Genomic DNA, 27,383 nt, shown 5'->3' on the forward strand with positions numbered 1-27,383 from the left:
CTAACATTGTGTTCCACCCTAGTGCATTAGCCGACTTAAATTTTGAGACTTTAGATTTTGTAGAAGTCTATCAAATTCTCCCAGATCGAGTGATATTTAAATGTATATATTTGGGACAAAGCTTTATATATAGGCCCCAACACATTTGACGGATGTGATATGGTATCGAAAATTTAGGTCTACAAAGTGGTGCAGGGTATAATATAGTCGGCACCGCCCGACTTTAGACTTTCCTTACTTGTTTTTTTTTAAGAATGTGATGTGATTTCAAAAGTTGACGGAAAGGCAGTTATGTCAGAATTATAACAATTCTGACATAACATGCCCAATATTTACATACCCAATTTTCATACCCAATTATTATAAATCTGTTGACCAGTGTCACAATCGATAAACATAAATTTGAGATAAAAATCGATTTGGTTGAAAACAAGATACGAACAAGTTTGTGCAACATAGATTTTGTGCCAGAGATAAACTTAACTTTTAATTAACGTAATTAATAAAACAAAATAAGAAAATTATGAATTAAACTTCGCCTAGAGGCAATTTATCAGAAAACGAAGATATTTATCAAATTCGAGCGATGATGTTGATGGTCAGATTGAGATATGAATGGGGTGTGTATTTTTTATTTATTTCTAGTCTTATTCTTAGTATATTCTAAATGTAAATGACACTTTCAAAAATCTTATAAGGTAGTACATATATGTACCCTCCATCATGGATTGATTTCAAAAAAGCTTCTGTAACGTAAACTTCTAAATAAATTCTGCTCCACGCATATATAAGGCAACAAATGTCGGAAATAATATAAAATTTCAGAATAAGTTTAGATTTGTTCGAACTGGATACCATTGGCGGCCAAAAACCATCTCAAGTTGCACGAAAGTTGCTATGCTGGTATCCTGATCCATTTCCGATGAAGCGACATCTTGAGATAATCGACACTTTTAGTGCCAACCTTACTCTACAAAATGCCCCAGGCACAAATGACCAAGGAATTGAGATAATTTTCTACAGAATTAAAATTGTGACAAAATTTTCTCTAGAAATAAGATTTGGAATTAATTTTCTACAGAATTAACATTGTCACAAAATTTTCTCTAGAAATAAAATTTTGACAAAATTTTCTAAAGAAAAAAAATTTTGACAAAATATTCTAAAGAAATAAAATTGTGATAAAATTTTCTATAGAAATAAAAATTTGACAAAATTTTTCTATAGATATAAAATTTTAACAAAATTTTCGAAAGAAATAAAATTTTTACATAATTTCCTTTAGAAATAAATTTTTGACAAAATTTTCAATAAAATTAAATTTCGACAAAATTCTCTATTGCAATAAAATGTTGACAAAATCTAATATATAACAAGTATATACGGCCGTAAGTTCGGCCAGGCCGAAGCTTAGGTACCTTCCACCATGAATTGCGTAGAAACTTCTTCTAAACATTGCCATCCACAATGGAATTACTTAAGTAACGGTAACGCTTGCCGATGGCAAGGTATCTTAAATCCTCCTAACACCGTCTTCTAAATTTTATGTAAAAGTCCATACGTGGTATATATTACAACAAACAAGTAAATACAGCACTAAGTTCGGCCGGGCCGAATCTTAAATACCCACCACCATCAACCAAATATTAGGGTTTACTTCGAAATTTAAGGAGGGCTTAAGGACACTTCCCGAAGATAAATTTAAAGATTTCACCTATGAGGACTATATCAGATTCTGGATTTTTAAGAACCATTTTTGTTTGAGTTTTAGAGGAATCATTAACATCTCTTGTAAGTGTGCAAGAAAATTATAAAATAACGTCTTGATTTGAAATCTTAAATCTGTAGAAGTAAAATCTGCAAATTTTACATTGAGTTTCAAGCAATTTTCATGCTCAGTGCGCCTTCTACACCCTCAAGCAGTGAAGTTGGTCTATATGGAGGCATTACCAAATGGACCGATAAAAACTTAATCCGATACACGTGTTTGTGAGCCTAAAATACCAGAATATTTACAATTTCAGGCAAATCAGATAAAAACTACGGTTTCTAGAAACCCAAGGAGTTAAATCGGGAGATCGTTCTTATGGGGGCTATACTAAAATATGGACAGATACTCACAGTTTTCGGCACACCTCTTTATGACCCGAAAATACCTCTAGATTTCCAATTTCAGGCAAATAGGATAAAAACTTCGGTTTCTAGAAGCCCAAGAAGTAAAATCGGGAGATCGGTCTATATGGGGGCTATACCAAAATATGGACCGATACACACCTCTTTATGGTCGAAAAATACCACTAGATTTCAAATTTTAGGCAAATTTGATAAAAACTACGATTTCTATAAGCTCAAGACACCAAATCGGGAGGTCGGTTTATCACTATATATCAAAACCTGGACCGATATAGCCCATCTTCGAACTTGACCTGCCTGCAGACAAAAGACGAGTTTGTGCTAAATTTCAGCACGATTGCTTCATTATTGAAGACTGTAGCGTGATTACAACAGACAGACAGACAGACGGACATCGTTATATCGTCTTAGAATTTCTCCCTGATCAAGAATATATATACTTTATATAGTCGGAAATCGATATTTCGATGTGTTACAAACGGAATGACAAACTTATTATACCCCCATCACCATTCTATGGTGGTGGGTATAAAAAGATCGATTAAATACGTATATGATTCAGTTTGACAACATTTTCTATAGAAATAAAATGTTGACAAAATTTTCTATAGCAATAAAATTTTGGCACATTATTTTTGGCTCGAGTGGCAACCATGATTATGAACCGATATGAACCACTTTTTTAGAGGCTCCGCACGCCAAATCTGGGGATCGGTTTATATGGGAGCTATATATATTAACATTTATTTCAACCGTCGAACGGAACGGACGTGTTTTTTAATAGCGGATAAAATCATCGTAATAAGTACCTACTACGAATTTCAAGTGTGGTGGGATATTAGGCCACCATGCAGAGAAATTCAAAGACATCCACTGGGTTGCTAACTTCAGGGCCCAGTGGACGAGTATCGACTGGAGTTATAGGTTTGGGCAGTGACCGAGAGTTAGGCCCAATTAGTCGACCTGTAGACGGGTCGACAGGTGGCGACAATTTGACAAGTCGGACCTTTTCCAAGGTAACGGCATCAAAAGGAGGTAATCCCTCACGAAAGAGATTCAAAGAACGCAGAAATGCTTTGTTTATCCTAAAGAAATTAGGATCAGTCGACCCAAGCACGTTGTCGGCTAAACAAAGCGATTCCTTAAAATGGGCTCAAGGAATTCTTGAGGCTGGAAAAAGGGAACGATCACCGGATGAGCTGCCATCCTCCAAAAGGGATCAACGATCGTTTGCCTCAGTTGCTAAAGACAGCCTTGTGATGGCTATCATTAATAAAGGAGCATTGGACGGTATGGTTCCAAAGCAAAAATGGGGGGAAATTGAGAATGCTTTGTCTGGCGTCTACTCACAGGTGCTGGAAAAGTTTCCCGGTCCAGATCCTCGACACCAAGAGGCTGGTTGGTATCAAGGACGATTTAAGCTAGTCGCATTTGAGGACCAGAGGTCTATAGAATGTTTTAAAGCTGCTCTGATACTAATTGGTGAAGTTTGGGAAGGAGCTGCTCTAGAGTTAGTCGAGAAGAAAGACATACCGGCTAGACCAAGAGCACATGCGTGGATACCTGCAAACCCTCCTGACCCTGAATCTATTTTAAATAGACTGAAACAATGCAATCCAGATCTTCCAACAGCTGATTGGAAGGTTGGCCGTTTGGATGAAGTGGATGGGCCAAGACGGCATGCAGTGTTTATATTGAACACTGAGTCTTTGCCACATCTAGCAAAGTCCCAGGGCCGTGTATGTTATGGCTTTCATTATATCCAAATGAAGGTGTATAAAAACGATCAGCTAAAGGATTCAGAAATGGACAAGCCTCTGTCTGAATCAGAAGTAAGCGGATCCTCTTGCGAAGTCGAGGGGGATACCAAGACATTTGAAGACATGGATAGATACCGTATGCGTGAGGAGGCTTCTACTGCCTCAGAACTCACCAAAGTTGAACCTATGGTTATTGCGAGAGTCACCGATATCTCTGAAGAGGACATTCTTGATGACTCGATTGAAGCGGCTGATGTGACGGATGTTGAAAATCTCGATGGTCCTACGGATCCTCCAGATAAATCTACATCATTGTAGGGCTGCATGTGCTGCCTTGGGGGTTCTCCTGATGAAAGGGGACATAGATATAGTTCTTATTCAAGAACCATATGTTTATAAAAACAAAATATGTGAATTAAGTACTCCGGGGTTCAAACTATTGCAGTATAGTGGTAATGATGTAAATCGAGCCTGTATAATTGCTAAAAACGAGCTCAACTTGTTTCTGCTTCCTTCAATGTGCAATACAGACACTGTCGTTGCCAGTTTAGAAATAGCCAAATGCAAATATTGGGTATCTTCGGTCTACATGGGACATGACAGGGAGATGCCTCCATATGCCGTTAAGACCTTAGTGGAGGAGTCACGGAAAACAAAGACGAAACTCATTATGGGATGCGATGCGAATGCACATCATAGTATATGGGGAAGTAGTGATACTAATGCAAGGGGAGAGTCGCTAATAGAGTTTATCTTGCGTACTAATCTGGTAGTTTGCAACAAGGGAGATGTCCCAACCTTTGTCACTAAAAACAGGCAAGAGGTTTTGGACATCACCTTGGCCTCGCAAGAACTGAATGAAATGATATCTGAGTGGCATGTTTTAAGTGAACACAGCTTCTCAGATCATCGCTACATCAGTTTCAAATTTGATGTTCATACCACCAAGACCATATTTCCGCCAAATGCAAGGAAAGCTGACTGGAATAGGTATAGGGAATCGTTCAATATGATGATACCGGATATACCAGAGACAAATATGAGAAATGTGCAAGATATCGAATACGCAGTGGAGCGGATTACTAAGGCCTTCAACATCTCACTGAAAGCTGCATGCCCTAGAGGAAAGCCAAGGGGGAAAAATCGACCACCATGGTGGTCTACGGAATTAAGTAATATGAGGAAATCCTGCAGGAAGCTCTTTAACAAGGCAAAGTCCACCAGAGCTTCTGAGGACTGGGACGCTTACAAGAAGATTCTGAGAGGATACAAGCGAGAACTGAGAAAGGCTCAGCATAACTCTTGGAATGCTTACTGCAGCAGTATTGAGAATACGTCCGAGGCTTCCAGACTACGGAAGGTTCTAGCATCCACCAACTCCGCTCCAGGTTTCATTAAAACATCGGAGGGCAATTGGACAACGTCCAGTGAGGAGACGCTGGAGGTACTATTGGACACACATTTTCCTGGAAATCAGACGGTTGAACCATGTACTGGCGGTGCCACAGTTGCTCAGCGGTCGTTTCCTGTCGAGGAAATTGTATCGGAAACTAGAATAAGATGGGCGCTAAATAGCTTTGGACCATTCAAATCCCCTGGACCTGATGGAATTACTCCGGCGGAGTTACAAGCTGTAACTGACAAAATTATCCCCTGGTTGTCGGTGATATATAAAGGATGTATCAACTTATCATATATCCCAGGAAAGTGGAGGGAAACAAAAGTCGTCTTCATACCTAAAGCGGGAAAAGCCTCTCACTCGAGGGCGAAGGATTTCCGACCAATCAGCTTATCCTCATTCCTACTGAAGACTCTGGAGAGGATGATAGATATTTATCTTAGAACTAGCATCGATTCAAGTTTGTTCTCGAAACGACAGCATGCATACTCGAAGGGCAGGTCTACTGAGACCGCACTACATGAACTAGTCAGCTTTATTGAAAGCTCACTATCTGTCAAAGAATACACAATCGTGGCGTTTCTAGACAACGAAGGGGCGTTCAATAATGTCCATCCGAGTTCGATATTAAATGGACTGACAACTCTGAATGTTGATCCATGTATACTCAGGCTGTTAGACGAACTGCTAATGAAGAGACGTATTTCAGCCACACTAGGACAAGCAAACATACAAAAGTATGTGAACAGAGGCACTCCCCAAGGAGGAGTTCTATCACCTCTTCTTTGGAATGTTGCTATAAATAGCCTTCTGGTTACTCTAGAAAAAGAAAGGATAAAAGTGGTGGCATACGCAGATGATGTAGCTCTGGCAGTCAGGGGAAAATTCCCATCCACAATCAGAGATATTATTCAGAGGGCCCTCCGGATGACTGAAAAATGGGCGAAAGACAATGGTCTTGGGGTAAATCCCGCAAAGACAGAATTAGTCATGTACTGCAAAGATCGCAAAACTCCCACGGTTAGGCCTATTTCCTTAGGGGGTATTGAAATTCCCTTTGGTGATTGTGCAAACTACCTTGGCGTTATTTTGGACAGGAAGCTGAACTTCAAGCTTAATATTGAAGAAAGGGCGAGGAAGGCAACTGTAGCTTTGTACTCGTGCAAAAAGGCAATAGGAAAAAAGTGGGGACTAAAACCAAAAATTGTGCATTGGCTATACACGGCAGTGGTTAGACCTATAATGCTATATGGTGTTGTAGTCTGGTGGCCGGCACTTCAGAAACCGACTGGTTTAGATAAAGTTCAGCGTATGGCGTGTTTGTGTATTTCAGGCGCATTCAGCAAGACAGGAACAAATTCCCTTAATGTCATGCTGCATCTATTGCCTTTAGACATTTTGGCCAAACAGTCAGCTGCAACAACGGCTGTGCGGTTGCGCGAACTATCGCTGTGGTCGGAAAAAGGTTACGGTCACAGTTCTGTCCTCAAAACAATGTCAGATGTGCCTAACGTAGTGGATTACACTTTGGCGGGTCCACTTTTCGACAAAAAGTTTGAGACTCTAATCCCCAACAGTGAGGCGTGGTGCACACAGACCCCGGGGAATAAAGAATATATAGATTTCTACACTGATGGCTCCAAATTGGATGGACAAGTGGGTTTCGGAGTATATTCTAATGATTTGGAACTTCAAATAGCGAAAAGATTACCTAATCACTGTAGTGTTTTTCAGGCTGAAATATTAGCAATAAGAGAGGTGGCGAATTGGCTGAGAAGTAATGTTCCAAAAAATGTGGGCATTAATATATACTCAGACAGTCAACCTGCAATAAAATCCTTGGACTCTGTGTTCCTCAACTCGAAAACGGCCATCGATTGCCGCAAATCTCTCAATGAGATGGCTGAGCAGTACAATATTCACCTAATATGGGTGCCTGGCCATAGGAACATACCGGGGAACTGCGAAGCCGATGAGTTGGCAAGGCTAGGGGCTACCTTACATATTCCAGGGGAACTAGAATTTGTTGGTATGCCCCTAGCTACCTGCAAGCTCATGCTGCGTGAGAAGGCTGTTATGATGGCAAATGTTCGATGGGAGAATTGCAAGGGTTGTAACGACACCAAGCAAATATGGCCCCATTTCAACTTAAACCGCACACTAGATATGCTAATGTTCTCGAGACGTCAGATATCACTCCTGATATCTGTTATAACGGGTCGCTGCCTGATAGGAGATTTTGCAAAAACTATTGGCGCGAAGTATAATGACTATTGTATGAGCTGTCATGATGCGGAGGAAAAGGAATCAATTAAACACCTCTTGTGTGAGTGTCCTGAATTTTGTGTAAAGCGCAAGCAACTTTTAGGAGCATATAGCTTCAGATTACTGGCGGATCTGGAAAACGTTAACTTAAGCAGTCTGCTAATGTTTTTGGAACAATCTGGTTGGTTCAACAAAGAAAAATAATCAAGAAGGTTCAGCGGTTAAAACTAGAAGTGCCCATATGTAATAGGTACTTTTAGTTAATGTGGTATCACAATGGACTGAATAGTCTAAATGAGCCTGAATCTTAATCGGGCTGCCACTTTAACCTAACCTAACCTATATATAATTGTGAACCGATGTGGACCAATTTTTGCATGAATGGTAGAGACCATATACTAACACCACGTTCCACATCTGAACCGGATCGGATGAATTTTGCTTCGCCAAGAGGCTCCGGAAGTCAAATCTGGAGAACGGTTTAAATGGGGGCTATATATAATTATGGACCAATTCGGGGACGGTTGTTAGCGATCATGTACTAATAACATGTTCCAAATTTCAACCGGATTGGATGAAATTTGCTTTTCTTTGAGGTTCTGCAAGCCAAATCTTGGGATCGGTTTATATGGGGGCTATATATAATTATGAACCGATGTGGATCGCTTTATATGGGGGCTATATATAATTATGAACCGATGGGGACCAATTTTTTCATGGTTGTTAGAGACCATATACCAACACCACATACCAAATTTCAGCCGGATCGGATGAAATATGCTTCTGTTAGAGGCTCCACAAGCCAAATCTGAGGGTCCCTTTATATGGGGGCTATACGTAAAAGTGGACCGATATGGCCCATTTTCAATACCATCCGACCTACATCGATAACAACTACTTGTGCCAAGTTTCAAGTCGATAGCTTGTTTCGTTCGGAAGTTAGCGTGATTTCAACAGACGGACGGACGGACGGACGGACATGCTTAGATCGACTCAGAATTTCACCACGACCCAGAATATATATACTTTATGGGGTCTTAGAGCAATATTTCGATGTGTTACAAACGGAATGACAAAGTTAATATACCCCCATCCTATGATGGAGGGTATAAAAAGTAACCGTAAAAACAAGCTGGTTTTCAGCTTGAAAATTGAACATAAATAGTACTCAGCTATAGACGGAGATGGACAACCAAGTTCGAAAGTATTTTCGTTCCAATATTAAATTTCTTTAACTGTTTATTGAGTGTATGCGTTTATTTCGATTACCTCTAACCACCTCCTCGCCAGCTTCTGGATGATATTTTTGACATTTAAGTTAACCACCTCAAATTGCTTCAGATGTTTCGACGCATTCACTCGTTTCTTTGTTATCTATTCCAAATGTTTGGGTTTTTGTTATTCCATTGTGGGAGACACCTCAATTCCAATCAACAAAACATTTGGACAAACTTTTCAGCTCCATCCCCCACCTACCCATACTATTGCATTTGCATGCTAAGTCAATTTGGTTTTTTCTATATAAATTGGTGTCAAGTCATGCGATGCCTTGTGAGAGCGCCGGCAATAATAACGGCAGTGGCGGCGGCGTTAAAAATTCCATCCAAACAGGTGTTAATTAAGGTCTTAAATATGATAAACAGAGCAACACAACGTCAGTGTAAACACATAAACACACACAGAGACCATAGGAAAACGATCGTAAATCGTTGGGAATAATTAGAATAGAGAGAAGAGGCAAAAAATAGCTCAGTGACTAAGTGGGAATTTCGAATGATGGATTATGAAATATTAAACTGGATGATTGAATGTCAATAACATGTGGTTTCCAGTCCATTTATGCTTCTGTTTTTTTTTGTTTTGTTTGAAATATAAACCCCCTAGAAAATTTGTTGGAGTAACAATCAGCACACACAGCTGGCGTTGCTAAGCAAATTTAATTATTATTGTCCCATTTAATTGTTGATGTTTGAGGAGAGAAAAAGAAAACTTAAATAGGGTTAAAATAGAAATAAAGGCAATTAACTAATTGAGGAAATTCATTTGCTATATATCCGTTGAAGGGTCAAGGAGTTCTTAAGCCAAATGACCAACATTAACTATTACGAAAAGTCCAAAGTCGGACGGGCCCGACTACCGTGTGGCTGGTATGTACTGCAACCACCTCAGTGTTGCTATCATCTGACAGATTTATTCCAATCGATTGAAATCAGAAATAACTTTATTCGCCATGAAATTCATGCGTGATAGTATGATTGCCTTTTATTTGGCGGTTGGCATTCGATGCAAACAAAATCTACCAAAAATTGGGGAAAGTCTTACCAACAGGCTACCAAACAAAAACATCATATTTTGCAAGATTTTATTTCAAAAACAAAAAATTTTCAAAAATTTTAGATTTCTAAAAAAAATTTTGTCAAAATTGTATTTCTATAAACATTTTTTCAAAATTTTATTTCTATAGAAAATTTCGGCAAAATTTTATTTCTATAAGAATTTTTTCAAAATTTTATTTCCATAGTAAACTTTGTCAATATTTTGTATCTATAGAAAATTGTGTAAAAATTTTATTTCTATACAAAATGTTGTCAAAATTTTACTTCTATAGAATTTTTTTTTCCAAATTTTAATTCTATGTTCTATAGAAATAAAATCAAAAAACTTTTATTTCTATAGAACATTTTTCGTGGTTCGATTTCTACAGAATATTTTGTCACAATTTTAATTTCTATAGACAATTTTGTCAGAATTTTATTTCTATAAAAAAGTTTGTCAGAATTTTATTTCTATAAAAAAGTTTGTCAAAATTTTATTTCGATTGAAATTTTGTCAAAATTTTATATTTCTAGAAAAGTTTTTCAAAATTTTACTTCTATAGAAAATTTTGTCACAATTTTATTTCTATAGAATTTTTTTTTTTCAAAATTTTATTTGTATAGAAAATTTTGTCAAAATTTTATTTGTTAAAAATTTAGTTCTATAGAAAATGTTGCCATACTTTTATTTTTATATAAAATTTTTACATACTTTTATTTTTATAAAATTTTGTCATATTTTTATTTCTATAGAAAATTTTGTCAAAAGTATATTTCTATAAAAATTTATTCAACATTTTATTTCTATAGAAAAATTTGTCAAGATTTTAATTCTATAGAAAATTTTGTCCAAATTTTATTTCTTCAGGAAATTTTGTCAAAATTGTATTTCTATAGAAAATTTTGTCAAAATTGTGTTTTAATGGAAAATTTTATAAACAAAATTATGTCTATAAAAAATTTTGTCAAAATTTTAATTTCTATAGAAAATTTTGTCAAAATTTTAATTTTTATAGAAAATTTTGTCAAAATTTTCATTTCTATAGAAAATTTTGTCAAAATTATAATTTCTATAGGAAATTTTGTCAAAGTTTTACTTTCTATAGAAAATTTTATCAAAATTTTCATTTCTATAGGAAATTTTGTGAACATTTTATTTCTACAGAAAATTTTGTCAAAATTTTATTTCTATAGAACATTTTGTCAAAATTGTATTTCTATAAAAAATTTTGTCAAAATTGTATTTTAATAGAAAATTTTATAAACAAAATTATGTCTATAGAAAATTTTGTCAAAATTTTAATTTCTATAGAAAATTTTGTCAAAATTTTAATTTTTATAGAAAATTTTGTCAAAATTTTAATTTTTATAGAAAATTTTATCAAAATTTTCATTTCTATAGAAAATTTTGTCAAAATTTTCATTTTTATAGAAAATTTTGCCAAAATTTTAATTTCTATAGGAAATTTTGTCAAAGTTTTAATTTCTATAGAAAACTTTGTCAAAATTTTCATTTCTATATAAAAGTATGTAAAAATTTTAATTTCTGTAGGAAATTTTGTCAACATTTTATTTCTATATAAAAGTATGTAAAAATTTTATTTCTATAGAAAATTTTGTCAAAATTTTATTTCTATAGAAATTTTTGTGAAAATTTTAGTTCTATAGAAAAATTTTCAAAATTTTATTTCTATAGAAATTTTGTTCAAAATTTTATTTGTGTCGAAATTTTTTTCAAAATTGTATTTCTTAGAAAATTTTGTCAAAATTTTATTTCTATGAACATTTTAACAAAATTTAATTTCTATAGGAAATTTTGTCAACATTTTATTTCTATATTAAAGTATGTAAAAATTTTATTTCTATAGAAAATGTTGTCAAAATTTTTTTCTATAGAAAATTTTGTCAAAATTTTATTTCTATCGAAATTTTTGTGAAAATTTTAGTTCTATAGAAAAATTTTCAAAATTTTATTTCTATAGAAATTTTATTCAAAATTTTATTTGTGTCGAAAATTTTTTCAAAATTGTATTTCTTAGAAAATTTTGTCAAAATTTTATTTCTATAGAAAATTTTGTCAAAAGTTTATTTCTATAAATTTTTTTTTAACATTTTATTTCTATAGAAAATTTTGTCAAAATTTTATTTCTATAGAAAATTTTGTCCAAATTTTATTTCCATTGAATTTTTTTGAAAATTTTATTTTTATAGAAAATATTGTCAAAATTTTATTTCCATAAAAAATTTTGTCAAATTTTATTTCTATAGAAAATTTTTTCAAAATTTATAGAACAGATGCAAAACATATTGAAAAATCAACTTAGGCTAGTTATCGGATTTGGTTTTCTCCAAACCATTCCAAATTAAGCAGCTAGTGAACGAACAAATGGATCGGGTTTACTTGCCAAAGAGGTTAGTTGAAAATGAATTACTTTGATTGCACTAAAAAAAATACTGTCTTGAAATTGTAGATGTCATTGCCTTAAAATACGAATGCGAATTTTGCTTAGTACAGAAGACGCATTTCTCTGAATAAATATTATATATATAAAAATGTTCTCATTGTCCAAATTCGATAAACTTTTTAATGAAAATGGGTGTCTTTATAAAAAAAATTTGTTTGACTAAGGTATACTTGGGTTTAACAATTCTGAAAAATTTTTCAAAATTATTAAAATTTTATTTAGATTTGTTGACTTTTTGTATCTTGACTACAAAGCAAAAAAGCATTTAAAAATATGTTATGTTGCAAAGACGTATATTGTAAAGACGTTTTTACTCGAAACAAGTATATACAGAAACAAGTATATACAGTTCGGCCGGGCCGAATCTTAAATACCCACCACCATGAATCAAATATAAAAGTTTCCTTTGAAAATTTCAGGGGGGTTTGATGACAGATATTTTCCCAAGCAGAGCAGTTCAACCAGTACGCTTCCCACAGATAAATGTAAAGATTTTACCTATGAAGACTAGATCAGATTCTGTAAGTGTGCAAGAAAATTATGAAATAACGCCTTGATTTGAAATCTAAAATCAGTGGATTTTCATCCCAATGACTACGAGAAGTAAAATCTGGAAATTTTGTATTCAGTTTCAAGCAATTTTTATTTTCCTAGAATACCTCTAGATTTCCAATTTCAGGCAAATTGGGTAAAAACTACGGATTCTAGAAGCCCAAGAAGTAAAATCGGGATTTTCATCCCAATGACTACGGGAAGTAAAATCTGGAAATTTTGTATTCAGTTTCAAGCAATTTTTATTTTCCTAGAATACCTCTAGATTTCCAATTTCAGGTAAATTGGATAAACACTACGGATTCTAGAAGCCCAAGAAGAAAAATCGGGAGATCGGTCTATATGGGGGCTATATCAAAACATGGACCGATACACCCCTTTTTCGGCACACCACTTTATGGTCCTAGAATACCTCTAGATTTCCAATTTCAGGCAAATCGGATAGAAAATACACTTTCTAGACGCCCAAGAGCAAAATCGGGAAATCGGTCCATATGGGGGCTATTCCAAAACTTGGACCTATAAGCACCATTTTCAGTACACTTTTTGATGGTCCTAAAATTCCTCTAGATTTCCAATTTCAGGCAAATTGGATGAAAACTACAGATTTTATAAGCCCAAGACACCAAATCGGGAGGTCGGTTTATATGGGGACTATATCAAAACTTGGACCGATATAGACCATCTTCGAACTTGACCTGCCTGCAAACAAAAGACGAATCTGTGCCAAATTTCAGGACGATAGCGCCATTATTGAAGGCTGTAGCGTGATTACAGCAGACAGACGGACATGCTTATATCGTCTTAGAATTTCTCCCTGATCAAGAATATATATACTTTATATAGTCGGAAATCGATATTTCGATGTGTTACAAACGGAATGACAACCTTATTAAACCCCCGTTCTATGGTGGTGGAATTGCGCAATGAAATTAAAAAAATGTTTTTAAATTATTAAAAATTCGTAAAAATTTGGATTATGATTACAATGCCTTCTATTACCCAGGACTATGATCTAAATCCTTAGAAATACAAATTCTAGATCAAATTAAAATAAAAGACAATTTCATTTAATTTTTGACAAGAAAAAAAAAAAATGTCAACACTTTCACTTGTGAAAAAGTGCTGGATTTTTTTTTTGGGATTTTCTTTTTATTGAGAATTGATTTTCACCAGAATGTTTGTTGTTTTTTTTACTTCATGGCATAGTTAAATATTTTTTCTTCACTTATGGCACTTTATATCAATAACTTATTAAACATAATAAAATAATGAAAAAAACTAAAAATAAAAACAATGAGATTACAAATTAAATTACAAAAGAAAAACTAGAGGAGCGAGAGATAGAGGTGTATCTTAAAACTAAAAAAACTAATTCTTTTTATACAAATAACTAAAAAATAAAAATAATTACCAGAAAAAATTAATTTACATAAAAAAATCCTAAAGGGTTGACTTGCAAGCAAGTAAAACCCAATAAATAGATAACTACATATAATTATGGTTTAACTAGAGACATACCAGAATTTTTTTTTTTGTACATTTACATATATATAATTTTGACATTTTATTAGGATTTTTTGTTGTTTGAAAATTATTGTCATAATTGGTGTTCTTGCTGAGTTTAAAGATATTTTCATTTTGTAGTACATTTAAATAATTTTTTTATTGTCTTTTTTTGTTAAATTTGCGTAAGCCTTTTTTCCATATAAATTTGACAAAGCTTTGTTTTTCTTTTGGAGTAACAATAACTTTTTGTAATTTACAATATTTTTGTTTTGTTCTTTATAGATAAACAGTGGGTTGGATTGATTAGTTTTTTTGTTTTACGTTTTTTTTTTTTTATAAATTAAGCTTAAGTTGTTTTGTTTGTTTTAAAGCAAAATCACATTTAAATAAATTTTTAATATCATAGTTTTGTTTTTTTTTTTCTTGAAGAGAATAGCTTATGATTTAAATGGTATATTATTCTGTATTTTTCAAGAAGCTTTTATTTTTATGGGAAAAATATTAACAAAAAAAAATAAAAAGGGTTTTGATAAATTTTTATAATAAATTCCAATATAATTGCAGATTTTTTTTATAGGTTTCTATGGAAGCTTTTATTCCAAATAGACGAAACACTACTGATTAATTCTTAAAATATCATAAAAAGTGCAAAATATTTTTTTGTTTAAATTTCCATAGCTTTTAGAAAAGCATTTCCTTGGGAATGGTTTTGTTGATAGATAGTCTTCAAAACATTATCATAGCTTTCAAAGCTCTTATTTATTTGAAGTTTTTTTTCTCAATATTTTACTACAAAACCCTTTTTAAATTTTCCATAATTTTTCCCGATGTATGTTTTTCCTAATTCAAGATCAGTTCAAATAAAACAAAATTTTGGAAATTTATTCCATAAATTTTGCTTTGCTTGTTCTTTCTCCTAAGCTTGTTTTAGCAGTGGGGGGAGGGGGAGGAAACCTCTTTCAGACTCTTTATTGATTATTTTATTGCTCAAGCATTTATTTTTCATCCTCCTTTTTCTTGCGTATTTTACCCTCCGTCTGTATAGTCGCTGTAACAGCATCAAAACAATCTGCTATCGAGGGTTCCGATTGATCTTGACTGTAATCATAGCCGGCCATGCGGGATAATGTCAGAATATAGGAACACGCCACTCTCAAAACTGAAAGCTTTGAAAGTTTTTGATTATTCGAATAGGAGGGTACAGCCTGACGTAGAGTTTCATAAGCTGCTGAGATGGTATGGACTCGTGATCGTTCACGAGCATTAGCCTCAATACGTCGTTCTCTTGTCATATTTTTGTAATTCCTTTGTTGGGGTTTCGAAGAACTGCCACCTGAAGCTGCTGATGATGAGGAATTTTTCGTTGTATTTGCTGAGGTATTTAGCGAAAAGTCTTCATGGGAGGATGTCAGGGAGAAGGCCGGAGGTGGTACCAGATTTGGATTACTACCAGTAGCTTCTTGAGTTTTATCTTTACTCCTATCTAGACAGACTTGCTTGGGAGATCTCTCCAGCGATGATGATTCATGGGCTAGAAATCGTTTCTTAGGTGTTAGAGATTTCAATGATGACTTTTTGCGGGATCTTTCTGCTGTTGCTGCTGCTTCCTCTTCTTCTTCGGTATCAATTGGCTTCTTCTTCAAGACCAAAGCCAAAGGTTCCTCTTGCTCCTGAGGTAACTCATCTAGAATTTCTTCCTTAGGCAAACGATGCAATGTCGTAACTCCTGGATGTCGTACAAAAACTTGAGCAGGATTTGGCATAAGTTCATGAGGTAATATCTGACTAGGATCCCATAGGGCAGGTGGTGGCGAGGTGATAGTTACAGCAGGCGGTGTCAAAACCACTCCCGAGTCTGTGGTTGATGAGTAACGTATACGTTTCTTAAGTGGCCCATTGGATTGTGAGGCTATTGTTGATCTCTCCTCATGCTCACTAATGACTTTTGAAGGTTCTGAACTTTTGCGTTTATTGCGAACCAAGGAAATGGGAGAAACCTTAACCTCTACCGAATCGTCAGAAGCATCTGTGGGTGGTGTACTGGGCGCCAGGCGCATATTATCCATGGAGTAATCATCACCGCCCTCTGAACTGCCGGAACAGAAACCAGCATCACGATCATTGGAATGGGGAGAACCTAAAATGATAAAAACCAGAAAAAAATCCAAATTAGCAAATTTGCCGTCTTCATTCAGAAAAGAATTTCAGATTAAAAACCAAAATCCTATTCACAAAACATAAAAATCAATAGAAATTTGCATAATCTATGAATAAGGCATTTTTTTTAAAAAACATAGACAACGACATTTCGCCCACGCTTTCTGAATGAATGGGTGATTCCCAGCCGGTTTTTTGCCTCAAGCAAATAGCCCGTGTTAGACACAAAGCCGAAAAAACCATCCAAAATAGTCATTCAAACACTTGTCTACTGGAATCTTTGTATAATTAAGACGATTAGATAAAATTTATGGATATTATTGTTTTTTTTGTTTTTGGTTTTTTCTCAAGCCCAGATTTCAGTTTCAGTACATTTCGAAAAAAATATTGTGAGGAAAATTAGAATAAACATTTAAAATATTCTAAAGTTTTAATATTTATTTTAAATTTAATTTACTTAAATTTTTACTTTCTATTATTATTTTAATTTTGATTTTAATTGTTTGTTTGTTTTGTTTTTTTTTTTTTTAATTTAATGTTTTAATTTTTTTAATTGTAATTTTAATTAATTTAAAATTTTTATTTTATTATTTTATTTTCATGATAGTTTTTAATAGTAATTTAATTGTAATTTCTATTATAATTTTTATTTTTATTTTAAATTTAATTTAATTTTATTTTTTAATTTAATTTTAATTTTAATTAAATTTTAATTTCTATTATAATTTTTATTTTAAATTAAAATTAATTAAAATTAAATTTAATTTTATTTTTTAATTTAATTTAAATTTTACTTTTAATTTAAATTTTAATTAAATTTTAATTTCTATTATAATTTTTATTCTTATTTTAAATTAAATTAAATTTAATTTTATTTTTTAATTTAATTTAAATTTTACTTTTAATTTATATTTAAATTTTAATATTAATTTAATTTTAAATTTAAATTTAAATTAAATTTAATTTAATTTTTTTATTTTATTTTAATTTTAAATTTCTATTTTATTTTTCCTTTTAGATTTTTAATATTAATAATAACTGTTGTAATATTCTTTTTAATTTAATCTTAATTTTAGTTTTTTTTTGATATTTAAATTAAATTTATTTATATTTTTATTGAATTTGATTTATCACAATTTAGTTTAATTAAATTTCATGAAATTAAAAATTAAAATTTTTTTATCTTAATTTTAAAATGAAATGTTTATTTGTGTTTTAATGTTAATTCAAATTTAGATTTAAATTTAAGTTTGCATTTTATTTCTATTGTAATTTTATTTCTCTGAATTTAATATAACATGTTTAGTAATAGTATGGGAGGCACTGTTGTGCAATGATTAGCATGCCCGTCTTGCATACACAAGGTCGTGGGTTCGATTCCTGCTTCGACCGAACACCAAAAAGTTTTTCAGCGGTGGATTATCCCACCTCAGTAATGCTGGTGACATTTCTGAGGGTTTCAAAGCTTCTCTAAGTGGTTTCACTGCAATGTGGAACGCCGTTCGGACTCGGCTATAAAAAAGGAGGTCCCTTGTCATTGAGCTTAACATGGAATCGGGCAGCACTCAGTGATAAGAGAGAAGTTCACCAATGTGGTATCACAATGGACTGAATAGTCTAAGTGAGCCTGCCACCTAACCTAACCTTAGTAATAGTATTTTAATAAAATTTTATTTTAATTTATATATATTTTCGGTTTAATTTGATTTTTAATTTTAATATTATATAAATTATATTTTTTTACTTTAATTTTCCTTTTCCTTTTCGTTTTAATTTTTATATTGATTTAAGTTTCATTTTAATTTGATTTTAAATTTAATTCCAGTTTTAATTTTAATTTAAAATGTGTTCTATTTTTATTTTATTCCTACTTCACTTTTATTTTTTTAAACTTGACCTAACCTTAGTAATAGTTTTTTAATAATTTAATATTTTAACTTATATGTATTTTCGGTTTAATTTGATTTTTAATTTTAATATTATATAAATTATATTTTTTTTACTTTAATTTTACTTTTAATTTTTATATTGATTTAAGTTTCATTTTAATTTGAAATTAAATTTAATTCCAGTTTTAATTTTAATTTAAAATGTGTTCTATTTTTATTTTATTCCTACTTCACTTTTATTTTTTTTTTAAACTTAATATTAATAATAACATTTTTAATATTATTTTTTTAATTTTATTTTATTTCATTTAATTTTATTTTTTTTTTTAATTTTAGTTTTAATTTTAATTTTAAATTAAACGTAATTGTATTTTAATTGAATTTGATTTATCACAATTTAATTTAATTAAATTTCATGAAATTCAAAATTTAAATTTAAAATTTAGTTTGCGTTTTATTTCTATTTTAATTTTAGTTCTCCGATTTTAATATTAATAATATCATTGTTAGTATTATTATTATTTTTTAATTTAAATTAGTTTAATTTTATATGTATTTTCGGTTTAATTTTAGTTTTATTTTTAATTTCAATATTATATTTAATTAATTATATTTAATTTATTTATATTTAAATTAACTTTGTTAATATTTTTATTTAATTTAATATAATTTCAATTTAATTTAATTTATTTTCATTTAATTTAATTCAATTTCATGAAATTCAAAATTTAAATTTAAAATTCAGTTTGCATTTTATTTCTATTTTTATTTTATTTCTCCGATTTTTATATTAATAATATCATTGTTAGTATTATTATTATTTTTTTAATTTTAATTTTATTTTAACTTATATGTATTTTCGGTTTAATTTTAGTTGTATTTTTAATTTCAATATTATATAAATTAATAATTATTAATTTATTTATATTTAAATTAACTTTGATTATATTTTTATTTAATTTAACATAATTTCAATATAATTTAATTAAATTTCATTAAAAACATAAATTATTTTAATTAATTAAAATTAAATTAGTTTAAATTATTTTTACTTAGGTCTAATCATTTAGTTTTTGTTTGTATTTAATTTTAGTTTTATTTTTAATTTCAATATTATATAAATTAATTATATTTAATTTATTTATATTTAAATAAACTTTGATTATATTATTATTTAATTTAATATAAATTCAATTTAATTTCATTAAATTTCATTAAAAACATAAATTATTTTAATTAATTAAAATTAATATAGTTTAAATAATTTTTACTTAAGTCTATTCATTTCGTTTTTGTTTGTATTTAATTTTAGTTTTATTTTTAATTTCAATATTATATAAATTAATAATATTTAATTTATTTATATTTAAATTAACTTTGATTATATTTTTATTTAATTTAATATAAATTCAATTTAATTTAATTAAATTTCATTAAAAACATAAATTATTTTAATTAATTAAAATTAATATAGTTTAAATAATTTTACTTAAGTCTATTCATTTAGTTTTTGTCTCATCTTATTTTTCTCTTAATTTTACTTTTTCGATCATTTTTCTTCAGTTTGTCTCAGTGTCTGTTTTTTTTATTTTTTATTATAGCATTTAAACCTGTCCCAAGCTTAAGTTTTCAAACAGGATTTCTTTATTTGAAAAAAAAAAAATGTGGTGTGGTCGAAAATCGTAAGCAAAAAATATGTGTTTTGTCAACTGGTTTTATGACCCCTTTTTCGAAATATATATTTTGAGGTTTACAATTTCACATTTTTTTGCCAGTACTTTTATGTGGTTTATTCAGACATTTTTTTTATTGATTTACTTTTTTTCAACATGAGCTGATTCTGATATGCAGAATCGTATTATTTTAAATTAACAATAACAAAAACAAATATACAAAATACCCTTTTTTCCTTGTCAATGCATATTTTCAAGTTCAACGAAGCCATTAAACTGGTTAACCTTATATTGAAAAAAATCACACAAAAATACAATTAAACAGTCAAATCAGCACCAAAAAACGCACACGTTTTTTTAGAGTAAACTCCACATGGATACTTCGTCACATACGTGGGTAATACACAAAATTTTAGCCAGGTTTTCACCTCAATATTGAAATATGTGTAAAATTATATTGCATTAATGCCACGTCTACTGGCCTTTTTTAATGGTTATTTGTCTCGACCTGTTTGTCTGTCACATTTTGAACGTCATTTTTTGCTTAATTGTCGCTTTTTGGGGTTTTCGTTGGGGGGAATATTCTACTTTACTGTCCTGTTATCGGTGGTTCTGTTTATGTTTTTGTTTTTTTTTACCTGCCGACACACTTTACTTTCATTTGGGTTTAATTTATTTTTGTTTTTATTTTCACGAGTTTGTTAGCGTTCATTTTCACAGTCATTAAATTAATATTACGGGTGAACAAATGAAGCAACAAGTTATTTTGCTTGTTATAATTCCCGAATTGTGATACATGAAATTTGCGTAAACTGTAAAAGAAAAAATATACACGAAACAATTACGTCTGAAGATTTCTTTGGAAATTGTTGTAAATCAAAATATTTATCAGAATATTTTATGAAACCTACTAACATGATTAAATTTCTTTGAAATAAGAGCGACACCAAGGTAAGAGTACTGGAAGATGAAATATGAAATCAGAAAAAAAAACTTTGTCTGTTTTATAGATTTTATATAAAATTTACACTGAGCAATGAATGCTCTCGCAGACGGACATCTTTGGCTAATTTTAGAAACTCATGCATGTCTACATAGATTTACATTGTCTACAAATTTTATTATGAAACTGTTATACTCTTGAGATTTAGTAATAAAATATACAAAAAAAAATAAAATCCCAACTAGAATTATATGAAGGCTCTGGCAAAATAGCAATAGACAAAAGGGCATTTATTACTCTGTGGATATATTGAATTCTGTGGATATATTGAAATTTCTATTTGTTAAAAAGTGTTATAATCTCTATTGTAAATAAGAGGATACCTAAATTCCATTACAAGATCCCATTGTTAGCTCGGGAATAATTACAACAAATAGATGGACACTTATTTTTTAGTTAAAAACATTCATAAAGCTCAATTACAAACAAGTGATAAAACTGTTATAACGTTGTTATAACCTTCAAAAAATATGGCATAATTATAACAGGCCGACCAAAATTTTTGGATTTATTGAAAAATTCATCCACTCTATTTAAACTTCTATTTGATTAATAAAACTGTTATAATTGACATTCCAAAGAGAGGGCTATACATTTTAAAACATTCATAAAGGTCTATTGAACAATTCGTTTATTACAAATAATTGATAAAACTGTTATAATTTTGTTATAACCTTGATGGAATTGTGGCATAATTATGACTGGCAAGCCAACATTTTTGGATTTTCTTAAAAAAATCATTCAGTCTATCTAATTACGATTTGAGTAATAAAACTGTTATATATATTCTTTCTAAAGAGGAGGCTAAAACCTTCGCATAGTAACAGCAATCTGTAAATACTTTGGCATAATTCTAATAAGCAGATCTACGTCGCTCATTTTGAAAAACTTTCATTTCAATTATTAAACTAGAAAATTTTAATTATGAAACTGTTATAACCTTCAGTTTTAGTAATACACTACACAAATAACATACTAATCTTACTGTGTAATCCCAACTACAAATCTATGGATTTATAATAGACAAACGAACATTTATTTCTTGGTTTAGAATTTCATGGATATAACGAAATTGTCATATATACGAAAAAACTGTTATAACCAGCATTGTAAGTATAGGGATATCTTAATTCTAATTCAAAATCTCACTGTGGACTCTGGGACCATTATAAAAAACGTCTATCTGTTTTTTAATTTTAAAACATTCATAAAATTCCATGAAATTTTCGTTTATTATTTGTCATTTGTTGAATAGAGAAGTATAAAACTGTTATAATCGTTTTTCTAATGAAATCTGTAAAATCTCTCGCACAATTATAACAGTTAGGTGGATATATATTGTCTTTTCTAGAAATTTATTCAGGCCTATCGAAATTTCCATAGATTACAAACTGAATATTAAAACTGTTATACCTTACAAGAAGATATACAAAATTTTAATTTATACCATACTGTATAACTACAAGATTAGATGTTTGAATTATCATTTTTAATACAAATCTATGAAGGTTCTGTTATATTTATAATAGACAAACGAACATTTATTTCTTGGTTTAGAATTTCATGGATATAACGAAATTGCCATATATACGAAAAAACTGTTATAACCTGCATTGTAAGTAATGGGATAGTTAAATTCTAATTCAAAATCTCACTGTGGACTCTGGGGCCATTATAAAAGACGTCTATCTGTTTTTTTATACCCACCACCATAGGATGGGGGGTATATTAACTTTTTATACCCACGACCACGATGGGGGGTATATTAACTTTGTCATTCCGTTTGTAACACATCGAAATATTTCTCTAAGACCCCATAAAGTATATATATTCTGGGTCGTGGTGAAATTCTGAGTCGATCTGAGCATGTCCGTCCGTCCGTCTGTTGAAATCACGCTAACTTCCGAACGAAACAAGCTATCGACTTGAAACTTGGCACAAGTAGTTGTTATTGATGTAGGTCGGATGGTATTGCAAATGGGCCATATCGGTCCACTTTTACGTATAGCCCCCATATAAACGGACCCCAAAATTTGGCTTGCAAGGCCTCTAAGAGAAGCAAATTTCATCCGATCCGGCTGAAATTTGGTACATGGTGTTAGTATATGGTCTCTAACAACCATGCAAAAATTGATCCACATCGGTCCATAATTATATATAGCCCCCATATAAACCGATCCCCCGATTTGGCTTGCGAGGCCCCTAAGAGAAGCAAATTTCATCCGATCCGGCTGAAATTTGGTACATGGTGTCAGTATATGGTCTCTAACAACCATGCAAAAATTGGTCCACATCGGTCCATAATTATATATAGCCCCCATATAAACCGATCCCCCGATTTGGCTTGCGAGGCCTCTAATAGAAGCAAATTTCATCCGATCCGGCTGAAATTTGGTACATGGTGTTAGTATATGGTCTCGAACAACCATGCAAAAATTGGTTCACATCGGTCCATAATTATATATAGCCCCCATGTAAACCGATCCCCCGATTTGGCTTGCGAGGCCTCTAAGAGAAGCAAATTTCATCCGATATGGCTGAAATTTGGTACGTGATGTTAGTATATGGTCTCTAACAACCATGCAAAAATTGGTCCACATCGGCTCATAATTATATATAGCCCCCATATAAACCGATCACCAGATTTGACCTCCGGAACCTCTTGGAAGACCAAAATTCATCTGATTCAGTTGAAATTTGGTACGTGGTGTTAATATATGGCCTCAAACTCCCGTGCAAAAATTGGTCGATATCGGTCCATAATTATATATAGGCCCCATATAAACCGATCCCCAGATTTGACCTCCAGAGCCCCTTGGAAGAGCAAAATACTTCCCATTCGGTTGAAATTTGGTACGTGATGTTAGTATATGGTATCCAACAACCATGCAGGAATAAGAAGTTTTAAGATACCACAACCCAAGTAATTCGATTGTGGATGACAGTCTTTCGTAGAAGTTTCTACGCAATCCATTGTGGTGGGTACATAAGATTCGGCCTGGCCGAACTTGCGGCTGTATATACTTGTTTAATTTTAAAACATTCATAAAATTCCATGAAATGTTTGTTTATTATTTTTCATTTGTTGAATAGAGAAGTATAAAACTGTTATAATCGTTTTTCTAATGAAATATGTAAAATCTCTAGCACAATTATAACAGTTAGGTGGACTTATATTGTCTTATCTAGGAATTTATTCAGGCTTATTGAAATTTCCATAGATTAAAAATTGAATATTAAAACTGTTATACTTTACATTTTATAGAAGAAGATATACAAAATTTTAATTTATACCATACTGTATAAGTACAAGATTAGATTTTCGAATCATCTGGCTTAATTATAACATGCAGAGGGATATTTTTTGGAGTCGTTTTAGAAATTCATATAGATCTCTAGAAACTTCCATTTATTACAATCTAATTAGGAAAACTGTTATAACCTTCATTTAAGCAATACAATTGGCGCCATACAAGCAATTGACAAGCTAAATTGATCATTAACAAGAAAATTCAAATTAGAAACAAAAACTATGAATAAAAACTTCAAAGAAAGCTTAAAAACATGGTGTATAGTCAAAAAAATGTAAGAAAATTGTATCTCTTGTCTTCTAACAAAGAACTACATTTTTCTTGAACAATGGCTTAGCGAAAATGTTAAATAAAACAAAACTCATTTTCTATACACTATTACTTAATTTTTTTATTACTATATATATATATATTTTTTTTTCAATTCATTATTAACATTAAAATCATTCGTGACAATCAAACATCAAAATAATCAAAAGATCATTCTTCGTTTTTTTATGCCAAGTCATAATCACTTCAAATCAACAAACCATCATCACTCAACAACAGTAGCCATCATCAAGATAAAGCAAACTCTTTGTTGATGATCTGCTTTTTTTGTTTGGCATGTGAATGGATCGATGGGGCTCTATGGCAATCAAATAATGGCATAATTTTTTTTCTAACTTTCAATTCATTCATACAAAGCATCATTAAAAATTTGCTATGGCTTTAAAGGTTTCATTATTTCATTGAATGAAGGTGATGAAATAAAAGAAGATTATCTATTTAACCATGTTATCTAATATGCAGTAGTGGTTGAACTCTTTAATTTTGCATAAAAAACCATATCATAGATAATTTCAAGAGATCATAGCTTGAGGCTTCGCTAAAGGCATCCTGGAAATTTTTAAAAAAATTACACAAAAAAAAATAATATAAAAATTTAGCTTACGAGGGGATGGGAAAGACCTTGGTGGTTTTGAAGGGAATTTCGTATAGAAAAATTAATACTATAAATCTTAATTAATAATAATACAATTTTAAAAGAAGCTACTGTTATAAGCAGTTATTTATTAAAAAATAAAACATTTCCCTTTTATTAGTTCAGGGTTCTTGTATATTAGTTTTTGAGTTTTTTATTTATTTCTTTATTTCTTCCATATACTAGGAATTCCTTTGTTTTTTTTTATTTTTTTCCTATATTTTCTCTATTTATTTGCTTGGCAATATTTTTATAGATTATTAATTGCCAATTCTAAAATCATAGATTGCTTAGGATCGATCTTTAACAGATTTTAGAATATCTCACAATCATATTAAAATTCATTCATTTTTATTCATTCATAAAATTTTTTTCTGCTATGTGGTCATTTTGTGAAAGCCATCGATAAGAAATATGCTTAGTCAAAAAAAAAATATATATTATTTCTACTACAAAGGTTGTTGTACAAAATAAAAATTAAACCAAAAAAAAAAAAAATATATGCAAATATCATGTGCTTGCCAAAGAAGTCTGTTTTTAGTTTTGATGCTGATGGTGGCGTTGTTGAGATGAGATGAAATGATAACCTCTAAGGTTGGCAAAGAAAAAATATATAATTCATTTTTAGAAAAATAGGCGTAGTAGTTAGTATAGTGATAGTGAAGGAAATAACAAAGATCTTAAGATCTTGAAATAATATTAACAAAAACTATTTATATAATAAATAGATCTACACAGTACAATGATGTTTTCTTATTATTTACAAAATTGCTAATCTATTATTTCTATAACTTTAAAAAAAATGTCCAGTAAAATAATATATTTATCTTTTTTTTAGATAAAAATGTGAAAACCACAATAAAGAAACTGCTCTATAACAAAAATTCCAAAATATCCAAAAATTTTGTATTTTTAGATTTTTTAGAATAAGGTTTTTTTAAAAGTATTTTTTTTGCTTATTAATTTAAACTTATAAATTTTTTACTAGATTTTTTTATCAAAATTTAAATTGATTTTTTTTCTTTTTAAGAATATTATTCAAAATTAATTAATATTTAATAATATTTCCAGTAAAATAAAATAATGTATTTATTTTTCTAGAAAAAATGTGAAAACAACAATAAAGAAATTGCTTTCTATGTCCAAAATTCAAAATATCCAAAAAAATTGTATTTTTAGATTTTTTAGAATAAGATAAGATAAGATAAGATAGAGGATTTTTTAAAAGTATTTTTTTTTTGCTAATTGATTTAAACTTATTAATTTTTTATAAGATTTTTTTAAACAAAATTACATTTTTATAGAATATTATTCAAAAATAAATGTATATTTTTTTCTTAGTAAAAGGCAGAACACCAAGGAGTTACAAAAATAAAGGATTTTTTAAAAGTATTTTTTTTTTTGCTAATTGATTTAAACTTATTAATTTTTATACGATTTTTTTAACAAAATTAAAATTTTTTATAGAATTTTATTCAAAATTAAAATGTATCTCTTTTTCTTGGTAAAAGGCTGAACACCACGGCGTTACAAAAATAAAGGATTTTTTAAAAGTTTTTTTTTTGCTAATTGATTTAAACTTATTAATTTTTTATAAGATTTTTTTTTTAACAAAACTAATTTTTTTATAGAATATTATTCAAAATTAAAATGTATCTTTTTTTCTTGGTAAAAGGCAGAACACCAAGGAGTGAGAAAAATGCCAATAATATATCTAAACATTTTTATATTAAAACAACTAACTGTAAAAACTAATTACATCGAAAAGGTTTATTTTTTACAAAAAAAAAAAAAAAATAATAAAAGAAAAGAAAAGAAAAAACCTTAAAGTGAATCAATTTTCTATGTTATAACATAAACCCAACTAAAATACTATTTTACACAATTTCCAATTTTCCAAGAATATAGAAAAAACACAGAGAATTTTATAAGAATATAAGTCTTTTTCCTATATTTTCCTTAAATATTTTTACAAAAAATAAAAAAAA

At 30.3% G+C, this 27,383-nt stretch overlaps 1 protein-coding gene across 1 annotated transcript in view; it reads right to left on the minus strand.

Annotated features, from left to right (window-relative positions):
* Nucleotides 1–13,953: 13,953 nt before the first annotated feature.
* Nucleotides 13,954–27,383, minus strand: part of net (atonal bHLH transcription factor 8-like protein net) — a 38,068-nt gene continuing 24,638 nt past the window's right edge. The window contains exon 2 of the mRNA XM_075296843.1: nt 13,954–16,535. Coding sequence (XP_075152958.1) covers nt 15,394–16,535 — 1,142 coding nt within the window. The 3' untranslated portion in view covers nt 13,954–15,393. The remainder of the gene's footprint in view (nt 16,536–27,383) is intronic.

The sequence above is a fragment of the Haematobia irritans genome, chromosome 2, assembly GCF_050003625.1.
Source record: "Haematobia irritans isolate KBUSLIRL chromosome 2, ASM5000362v1, whole genome shotgun sequence".
Classification (NCBI taxonomy): domain Eukaryota; kingdom Metazoa; phylum Arthropoda; class Insecta; order Diptera; family Muscidae; genus Haematobia; species Haematobia irritans.